At 38.3% G+C, this 11,132-nt stretch overlaps 1 protein-coding gene across 1 annotated transcript in view; it reads right to left on the bottom strand.

The window, feature by feature from the left end:
* The window catches only part of LOC574937 (sodium/potassium/calcium exchanger 3), a 39,975-nt gene extending 34,521 nt beyond the window's left edge, over positions 1-5,454 (bottom strand). Inside the window, exon 1 of the mRNA XM_030999314.1 lies at positions 5,257-5,454. Within this exon, the coding sequence (XP_030855174.1) occupies positions 5,257-5,320 (64 nt within the window). The 5' untranslated portion in view covers positions 5,321-5,454. The remainder of the gene's footprint in view (positions 1-5,256) is intronic.
* Between the last annotated feature and the right edge of the window lie 5,678 nt (positions 5,455-11,132).

An 11,132-nucleotide genomic window follows, 5' to 3' on the forward strand; every position in this document is an offset into this window, starting at 1 on the left:
CGTACCCATCCCCGCCCCTCTTTTCAAATTATTTTCTAACGGCACTCGTGCGTTAACCGTTAATTACAATATAACTCCTCAGACAATACTTATTTCCTCTGATCCACTGAAGACCTATTGCAGCTATAATTCTTAGAAAAGTCAGGGAACAAAAGCGATCACCATTTCCGCTCAGCCCATGCAGGAAGGCGTTGGTAGCTCGTAAACCTTGTCTCGCGAGTAATAAGTACATGGCGTGATGCCATCCCACTTTACACAACCTCAAAACGAGATGCCCATAGATATGTCAGAGCCCTAGGTATTGGTAAGAATATCTTTTAATTTGGGTCAATGTTTTGATAGCCAGATACGATTATATCTATTGGATAGCCTCAACGGGAAAAGTGCTCAGAAAGAAAGAGAAGCTAATGTAAGAATGTTACCAAGTGAGAGAAGCACGAAGAAAATACATAGGACAAAGAGAAAGAGAGAGAGAGAGAGAGAGAGAGAGAAAGGAAAAGCTTGTTGAGTTAATATTATTATCGATATCAAATTTAGCATGTTTAGACTATGCCCTTTAATGAACTAAACGGGATTATTCTCATCACACAGATTAACAAATTATGAGCCATTGTATAGACTTTTGATCAATTATTGAGGAAAACATTTAAATACAATTTCACACATTATAACCGTGAATACATTGTGCATGCTTGGTTTTCTTTTTATTTCGGGATTAATATTCCACGAATGAAAAGGCTACTTAAATATAGCTGTGCAGAGAATTGTTATTATTAATGTGTACATGTACGTAAGCAGTGAGGGTTTATTCTGGGTACGACAAGATAACATCCATTTGATTTGGAGTCCTGTCTAGACATGAATTACGTGAATAGTTTTCATTATCTTGATTATATATGAAGCGAATGATGTTTGAGTTTTCAAAACTATAAATTCCTTAAGCCCAACTCCTCATTTACGGTAACAACAAGTGCATATTATCATCTTAACACTGGCAACAATATTGAAGCATATGCATCGAACGGCAAAATAGGAATATAATGGTGATAAATAACACTACATTAGGAATACTAAAAATCTTGTTCAGTAGCAGGATATCAAATAGGTCTATACAAAATATGAAAAGCAAAAATAAACAGGTTTATGGAGAATTAGAAATGTATGAAAATAAAATAAGTAAATAAATACAAAATTGCATCAAAAGACGGGTAAGGATTACAAAAACTAAACAAAGGACTTACATCCGAAGAAGGATATTTTCAAATGATTAGATTAATGCTTTGCAAGTGATTTTTTTTTAGAGCATTACTATTGGATTCTTTGAGACAAATGCAGCAGAATCATTTTTTCTGTTCGTAAACAAGTACCCAATGGTAGTGTGTGGTTAATAATTCAATCTCTTGGCAACATCCCATTCTATCTTTAGCTTTTGACAGAAATTTCAAAACAAACGCTTGTTATAGAATCAGGACCTACGGCTTTAAATACAGTGTTTTCTTTTAAATATAAATATAGGATCCACGTTTAACTGTTTAGAAAGAGTTCTAGCAATCAGTTTACACGCCGCAAGCCGAGACGAATATTCCCTTACCCTCGTTCTCGACTGCATTAAATTTAGCCGACATTCATGACAATTTGAATCGTCCTTGCTCAGCCGAAAAATCACAACCGTAGGCGGTCGTATTAAGTGAATTTTAAAAGTCCTCTTCTTTTTTTCCAAGAATTGGTTTGCTCTTGGGTGAATATGCAACAGTTGATTACGATTCCAGCAAATATCTTGACTCTACATGCCCCACGAGCACATGGAAGCAAGCAGGCAACGATCATTTGGCTTACTGTCAGCCACTTTTTAGACAGGTCACAGGTACATTATGAATCAGATGACCAAACGATAAAGAACGGGAAAAAGTTAAAGTAAAGAGGGACATTAACTTGGAACTCTTTTCTGAAACGTCCGTCACACCGATGAGACTGAAATTAGAAGTTACATACCTCGAATGGTTAAAGATTGATCGATTTGGAGTCGGTTTGGTGGTGTGACGGAGGTATCACCTATACTTCATTGACTAGCAATAGCATCCCAAAAAGCCTCCGCATAATTCATGCTCAGTTCTAATATTGGAGGGCTTTAAACTGTTACGATGTAGCAGAGTAACTTTCTTTTAAAAAACCCACACAAATAGGTATGGGACAGGCACAACTGTCAGAGGACACACATTATTCAAGATATTCATGTTGCCGTTTACTCTTGAGCATTATTCTTTGATAATACACAATTGGTCCTGTTCATTCAAAACAATATCATGACGACTCTTTATCCTCTCGATTTTGCTGCTTTGTTTGTGATAATTTTTTGTTTGTTAATGATCGTTGATGAAAGTAAATATGAGTGGCATGCTGGATGACAGGTAAATAAAAGGAAGGGTGAAATGACTATTAACATGCTGACCAATGAAAACTAACCTACATGTGAAGACAGAGAGGAGAAGAGAAATAGAGAGATGACAGGAAGACCGACGTATAAACAAAGAAAGAAATGTGAGAATGTTTGAAAGAAACGAACGTGCAATACATGGTGGTACATGTAGTAGTAGTAGAGAAGGAACATATCATCCATTGATGAAAAACGGGGGGGGGGGGGGGGGGGGAGGGGGTGAGTAGGGGAGGAGGGAGGAAAATAGAATGACAACAATGACGTCGTCTTAACTGTCTTATCCATCAAAACTTGCTTGTCTGCTAAAACATTTCATGGACTCTACTTTGCTCTTGTCAACTTCATGGAGAGAAGTAGGAAAAAAGCAACATTACTAATCTTTCAATCCAATTCTATTCTTCTACATTTACCATTATGTATTACTACCCTCGTATTTCGTTGCATACTTCATGAGCTGTATCCCTAGGACTCTCTTCTTTGTTCAGCTCACATCACGTGACCTTGCTGGTAGCGTTGCGTTCACGTGCAAATGATTGATGCTCGAGTTTATCCAGGGATGATGCCTTAAAGATTCATTTCAAGGGATTGCTTTTCTTTGAAGAAGCAATACACACACGGAGCTTCGAATAATAAACGATACTGCAATTAATAAAGGCTTAGTTCGGAGATACACCACCAAGATTGAACATACATGTTCGTACTGTAACCAAGTAAGATACATCAAAAGGCAGTGTGGTACACTGACGACGGATTATAAATTCTTTTAGAATGTAGCGAAATTTACAGCGAGCTTTAAATGATACATAAATGTTAATGGAATCGGTAAACAACAATCTGACAAAAGCTGCATTTACACTGCCAGCAAAATTTGTCGATTTTCTCACATCCCGGTGTTTCGTTGGTAGTTGCATAGCATTGTTGGCTTTAAACAATTCCCCACCAATCATTCCCTTTAAAATCATTCTTCGTCATTTTTCCAATGAATTACTAGCATATTCAAAAGTATACACTCATACATATCAATAATACCGCCTTCATCTCAACTACATTAGTCTGAATTGCTGTATCTCCCAGCTTCATCATTAACTTCTGGCATACAACACGCAAAAATGCATTTCAGTATCCCTGGATATGTACATTAGAGAAAGATAATATCATTTTCCTTTCTGCTTAAATTAATTTTGCGTAATACCTAATCACAACTACCACTTTTTCTCCCTTCACTTCCCTTGACAATTAACTCGCCCATGTTCTTTACTCATCATCTTATAACTCTCCCTTCTTGTACCATCTTTGGTATACCTAAATTTCCTACTCAAAATCTCTCTCTTATCTCTCTGTACCGCCTTCTTCATATCTATCCTTCTCTTTCATCGATCCCCAGAGACATTCATCTCTTAGGAAACGCGACTCAGAGAAAACACAGTTTTGTGTGGCATTGTTTGCAATGGCTTGCCCCCTATGGTCTTGCACCTTCTTTTATTCTGTTTGCGCAGGGTAATGGCGGCCATATCAGATTACAGGTGAACGGTGGCCTGAACTTTTCTTTGCTCGTCTCTCGAAGATATGAACATACCGGATCTACATCTAACAATTTTAAGTGTTGTGTCATACCGAGCTACGCCGGTGTACTATTGTCACAAAATATGTTATGCAGCTAAATCCGACAATATTGGCTTGTGGAGGAGGCCTACATGGAATAAATGGAGCTTATGATCCCGCGTAAGGTGGAAAGGACATATATCGACTGAGAGTAAAGAAAGGAAGAATAATCCCCACAAATGGTCATTGACAAGAGATATCATGAATGGCATGAAAACATGCATAGTTTCAAGAACGACAGTTGAAATAAAAGGAGCCTTAGGATAGAGTGTGCGAATGAGTTAATGTGTCAGAGAGAGACATTTAGATAAGGATCTACACTGGGTGGGTAGACAAAGAGTTTGGGTGACAGAGAGAGAGATATAGAGATTGAGATGCGAAAGTGAGAGAGACCAAAAAACAAAAACAAGATGAAGATAACAGGGAGAGAGAGAGAGAGAGAGAGAGGGAGGGGAGGGGAGTTATGTACATTAAATAAAATATATATTTGCCAACATTTACACACTTCTACTCCTTCCATTACTCCTAGCAAACCATCATTAATTTTAAAATGTGATAACGAGTGCGCAATCATGTGACATTGAAGCTTTACGGTTCCGGAGGGAGAGAAAATAAAGATGACCCGATAATAATACACCATCCTCGGGCATCCGGCTAGGGAGATGCCATGAAATGTTAAAGGTTCACCCTAACAACTCGCTAAAACCCTGGCATCTGTATCAATATCGCTAACCCTTGTCTTCTTCACCCGCGTTTCGAGAAGGGCTCGTAATCAACGAGATTTTACTCCGCCAATATTTCAGTTTCCTGCTTCGGCTGTATGCACCTGCTTTGGCACGAACGTGTGAGTTATGTATTTATGAAGCTATACCTTCCTCGTCTGTATCCCATGGCTCGGTATTGTTTAACTTGGTTTGACAAACCGTGTATAATGAAAAGTAATAAACCATCTACGCCACCACTACCATGATTACACATGAATACGTTGTGCCAAATATCTTATTTTTCTTCTTTAACGATATACATGACGCCCTCCATTTTCGTCTGCTTTCGTCGACCTCCCTCTCCCTCTCTTACTCTTTCTTCAACTCCCCCTCTCTCTTTACATATTCGATTGAATCCTAATTGTATTAACGGAAGCCGCAACCGCCACATTTGACGACATCGAAGCCTTCTTCTATACTATAGATTTAAAGCAAAATAAATAAATGAGGGCTTACTTGAAGGGGTACAATTCATCTCCACTTCGTGTACGCCGCTGGTAAAATCCGTAAAATAGTCCATGCCTGGACTTGATGTCTCAGCAAGCAAACGTCGTCGTAACTGACCGAGTTCTCCACCACCGGCTCCGACATCGTCGTAGATCTTGTGCTCATTGTTGGCTGCGAAGTCCGCTCCAGCATGATGCCTCTGACCACCAACTGTAATGAAGAATAAGGTAGGAATCATGGGTGAGTTTCACAAATATTTTGTTAATGAGTGTCACCTCTGGTTAACTTCTTAAGCAATTGACCAATCATAGATATGGCTGACAATATGCTTGTGTACAACGTACAAGACCAAGGGTGCCGAATTTCTAATCTCCAACATTAAAGGCTCCCAACTTTGAAAAAACACTCATCGCTTTTATACAAATATCCTCTTTATGAATACTTAAGGTTTCCGATAAAGGACCCAATCTTTTCTGAAATTTAGCCTTATTTTTATATTTGGTCTTATTGCAGTTCCTACTACATTCATATTATCAGAAATTCCATTCCAATCCCATCAATAATTTATGATTATGGAAATATATCTAATAGTATCCATTATGATAGCGATTTAGTTCTTTCCCTATGTGGTTATGTGTCTTATAAAGAAAGACCAATCAAGTCTCCTAAACAAGAATTAGAATTCCCAAAAATTAAAATATACATGTACATATAAGAATATAGTCTTGCGGCGGTTGTCAAAAATAGACAAGTTAGTGAAGAAGAAATGGTAAAACAACCGTAGGAGATACAAAAATCATTAGCATCTACTAGAATCACATATAGAACAGAGTTAAGTTAAAAATAGATAGACATAGAGGAAATAAACACTTGAGACAAAAAAATAAAACTCTAAAAATATCTTAGGAATGTTTTCCCGACATATCACTTCTATCTATCTTTTTCTGGACAAACTGGTAGGTTATGAATGTTACGTCAATGCCCATGGCTACAAGTAACGGACACCTAAAATGAGACTGCTTTTACATAAATTACCAGCTAATTTTTGGGACTGGATTGTCAAATGCAAATGAAATTGTTGTCTCCTCAGATTCAAGGGCAAAACAAAAAATGCTTTCTGTTGTCCGTTGGCTACTTCTCCGATAAAAGAGAGCAACATTTCTGAAAAATTGCGCGATGCAGGTGCACAAACGCGCTACATGAGCAAAGCATTAGTTATTCCCCTGTTTTCAGCAACTCAAGGCAGGGAAAATCGAAGTAGTCAATCGATATCAGGCCAATCTCCTTCCATTAAATGTTTTCCACTGTGTCGCGTTCTCGAGGCTGAACGGACGGCAGTGCAGTCATGCTGAAAACATGAGCTCAGGAAAAGGAAAGGTCCAACCAAGGGTATTTACACGTGATTTGCGGGTAGCTTGGTCCTTCAAACGGGGGCAAGTTCGGTGAAAAGGAAAGGTAGCTTATCCATTTGACATTGACGGAACTTGTCTGTCATAGCATGACATGTCAGAATCCTCAGTTTGTAATTGAATATATTTTCACCATGAGTCGACAATAATTAATTTACCTGGTTAAAAGAGGATATTAACCTAAAAGTTATGTCTAATTAGTGGAACAAATATAATGGTAAAATCTGCAATGTCCCTACGCGAATAGAGTAAGAAGTACATGATACCACGTTGGAAAGCTAATTTCATGTCCTAGATCTGGGAATTATCTAGGTCGATCTCCCACCTGATGAATTATTGATTGAAGGAAATATAGATTAGTATTCACATTGGGACCTTCAACTCAAATATCTTTACGGTGTTTCCTGCCCATGCGAATAACCTTACCGCGTCGAGGACACACCTCTTCCCTCGGACGCTACATGGTATTGCAGGAGTGACAATAAAACAGTGCACTAGATATTTTAATTTTCATCCATTTCTCTCACTTCAGTTGAAATACGACCTTCTCACTTGTAAAGTTGTCAGCCCTACGGCAAGAACATACCTGTAGACTGCTTTATCCCTTTAAACATTTACAGAGTTTTTGACTGATGAGTAGGAGTGCCTTTTGAGTAAGGGTGGAGAGGGGGGGGGGGGGGGGGGGGGGAGAGAAAGAGAAGGAGAAAGAGTTTGAGATGGCAGGAAAAGAAAAAGAAGAAGAGCAAGAGAGAGAAAGAGAACACTTCAAACTATTCAATTCCAACTTATAAGGATCCTGAGAATCACTGCAGAGACATGGCCAGGGTGTGTTTCCAGGAACACTGCATTAAGCGCGCCAAAACCCCTCATATTCCATGGCGTGAAGCATAAATTATACACACAAGACATTTAGTTAAGTGAAATACTAAGAAACTAAGATTGATCGGCGTTTAACACAGTAACTGTTTAGGTGATAAAAATGTGATGTACTTCTGTGATTCGAATTACGCGTTTTCATTGATCACTACTCAAAATCAGAATTAAGGGAGTGGGTGTCTAGGGAACACATTCAGCCTCTGCCCCCTTTTAACCAATGAAGCAAACTGAAATACACAAAAGTAATATGTGTCCCTTCTCAAAATTCCCCCCAAAGGCACATAATAATTGTAATAGCCTTTTTCTTCCTGTAAAGTTTCTTCTTCAAAATTGTGCCCTTCTCCTTCTTACAAAACCCGGACCCGCCCCTCCGTTAATGAGGACAGATGCATTGTGGTAGAGCCTGGCTAAAGAAACAAAATCATGCATGTATTATGAGTATTTCGTAGAATGTAACACTATATTTCCGCCGGCAATCCGTGATATTAATCAAACGATCATAAAAACCCACCACAGGATGCCTCTTCACAACCTTCTGCCTACTGGTTCATGCAGCGTGTCATATTGTCCTTTGTTTTCCTTGATCATTTTGTTTGTGTTCGACGGGAGAGGCCACATGGTCATACAACAATCACTTTAGTAAATTATATGCATCACAGTCACAGTAGGGGGTAACGACCTATGACTTGAAGCATATCATGCATGAAATGTAGAGTGACATCATACCACAGGAGCACGCAGGAAGGGAAAACGAGGGTTTCCCCCTTATTCTCACTTTTTGTTTTGTATTCTTATATAAAATCTAAAATCATACTTAGGGGATTAGAAAGACAAGAAGTTATTTAGTTTTAAGCACTCGATATGTCGCCTTAAGACGAAACCCGTCCTTAAGTATGGAGTTGGCTTTCTGAATAGCTACTGTCTACCCAAGATATGAAACAAGTGAAATCTTCATTGTTTTTAAAAACTTCTTATTCATCGCGAAATCTCGTTCCTCTGGCTTAATTTAGTGCACAGGAAATAGAGCTACCTAATTGTGGCATACATGTTAGACCCACAAAAGGATCTGAAAAAAATGTGATAACATTTCTCATTTAAGATTTTGAAGAGCATGTAGAGAACGTGAGAACATTTTATTTTTTCTTATTTGCCTGCAAGGTTGTCCAAATTTATCATACTTATTTAGGCGTACCTACAACAGGGATTTGAGGAGCGACTGGTCGTTTCTTGAGCTAAATCTGATAAATAAAAAGGACTACTAATGCACTCAGGAGAGACACATTCTCATTTATTCATACTTCTAAGAAGATGACACGAACAAAAATGCATCCTTTCAAAATTTAGGATAGGAACGTCTAAAATCATCAAGCACGCTGTTTCACTAAAAAATATGTTACGGCACCATTGCTATTCATCAATCTTTACACCACAAGAAGAAAAAAAACGAAACAAGCATCCACTTGAATTTTTGTATGGAACCTTACTAACTTTGATATAATCGTTTGAAACTCGAAGGTCTTTGAATGCAGTGTCATTATCTAGACCTATAGGTATACACAATTGAAGTGGAAGGCCCCATCCTATCTCTTAACCCCCTTCCATTACCTCCCTATCGACTAGGACACCCTTCATGATTGATGTGTATGTCAGACCTTGTCAGGAAGTGAAATGCCGAGAGTATAGGAGCGAGTTTAGAGTCACCGATCTGCTCAGCAAGATATCAATTTATTCAGAGTTAAATGGGCCAGCACTCTACATCAACACACAAGACGAGAAACATACAGAATGGATCTTATACCAATACTCTTGATACATACAGCTTCTTTACCATAATTCGGCCGACAATTCCGTCCTACTCTATCAACTAAAATGATTAAACTAGATCTGGTGAACATTTACCATCTTATTTTATCTATTCTTATACTCCATGTTATGTATTCTTACTACTCATCTTTTATGTCGTCTTTATGGTCAATAGACTTCAAGTTGGCACATTTATTGAAAACAAACTTTACAACATGACTTACTTTCAGTATGACTTACATCACAAGATTATTTAAATAGACTTTTAAAACACCTTTCGTAAACTGGCGCTGATACTTAAATCTTCGTCACACTTTGCCACAGCATATTTCAATTATTCGAATAATCTACACAAAATAGCGTAAATCACTCTCGACCTCCAATCACCACGCGACATACGATTCCGTGTCGTTCGATCGGACATGTCAGCGAGCTCGGTAGTATGCCGTCGGCTCTGACTGACTTCCCCATTGATCGCAAGGTTTCCGCCATTTTGGGTCTTAAAGATGCCTTCAGACACCAATCAACATGTCGAACCCTACACGGGACAAAAACTGTCGGAGACGGGTCAGTCGGAATGCCTTCCAAGAACAGTGAACTTATGTCAGAGTATAAGACATTGAAATGAACAAACAGCGATCAATCGCGCCGCCATTTTGTTTTCTTTATATGTCAACGGACACTAATCAACCATTTGCTTGTTTCCGCTCCTAGGACTATAGGTCAGTTAGACCTGCGGTGAAATGTATATTCATGATTTCACGCTGCACTCACAGGGGTATTTTCCAAGGATGAAAACAAGAACCTTTTAATTGCAGATGACTGATCCAAACAGTTCATTGCAAGAGGGCATCTAACACAGTCAGAAGCCATGTATTCATGCTTGCAAGACAAAAGTTTGACATTTAAAAGTTATCAAGCATTTCTTCATTCACTTTCTTTGATGAATGAATAATATGCACGAATACTTTAATTGTGGAAAGTCCATTATGTATCGGCGGGTACAATTATGTATTAATTTATTTCAAACAAATTTTTGTTGGATCGACTGCTGACTTTATGATCCACCAGAGAGATGGAGTTTACAGTCTAATGAAAAGGTGATTTCAATTTTCGTGACCATCAAACTTAGCCTACGTTCATATCTTATGAAGACGAGAGCATATTTCTACAGAAAAAATACACAATAAAGAAAGTCAGGCACGTGATTACTTTTGTCTTGTAGTACCTTAACTTTGTAAGGGGCTCCCCGTAGATTGAAGCAGAAGAGTTAAGTAATGGATTTTCGCGCCTTTTTCATGCGAATCGCTAATGGGTAGGTAGCGATGAAATCGTAGATTGTTGTTTTAACCTGAATTACACAAATCCACTCTGGGAATCTGTATAAACATAGGAAGCGCACGCAGTTCCCCGATGGATTCGTTCACCTCGATGTAGAGTAAATGCCATAAGGTAGCTCAAATCTGGTGAATGCTCTTTTCGTTATCACCCCCTTTATCACTTCTTCAAGAACTACGTTAAACCTATTTTCTGGATTATCTCGAATTACGGCGCTTGTTTGGATTTACGAATTTACTTTTTCCCACGAAAGTACGAACATGATTATGTCAAATAATCAAATAGCTATTCTGTTTATTACAAATATAACATAGATCTACCATTGTATTGGATGGATAAACAAGAAGTTAACAATTATCTGCATTTTACACCGATTATCGAGAGATGTCCTAAAGGAAAATAGACTTTCTACTTTCAATTAGGGCTAGTCTAACATAATTTTTTTCTAAATGTACAATG

The sequence above is a fragment of the Strongylocentrotus purpuratus genome, unplaced genomic scaffold, assembly GCF_000002235.5.
Source record: "Strongylocentrotus purpuratus isolate Spur 01 unplaced genomic scaffold, Spur_5.0 spur5_scaffold_5, whole genome shotgun sequence".
Lineage (NCBI taxonomy): Eukaryota > Metazoa > Echinodermata > Echinoidea > Camarodonta > Strongylocentrotidae > Strongylocentrotus > Strongylocentrotus purpuratus.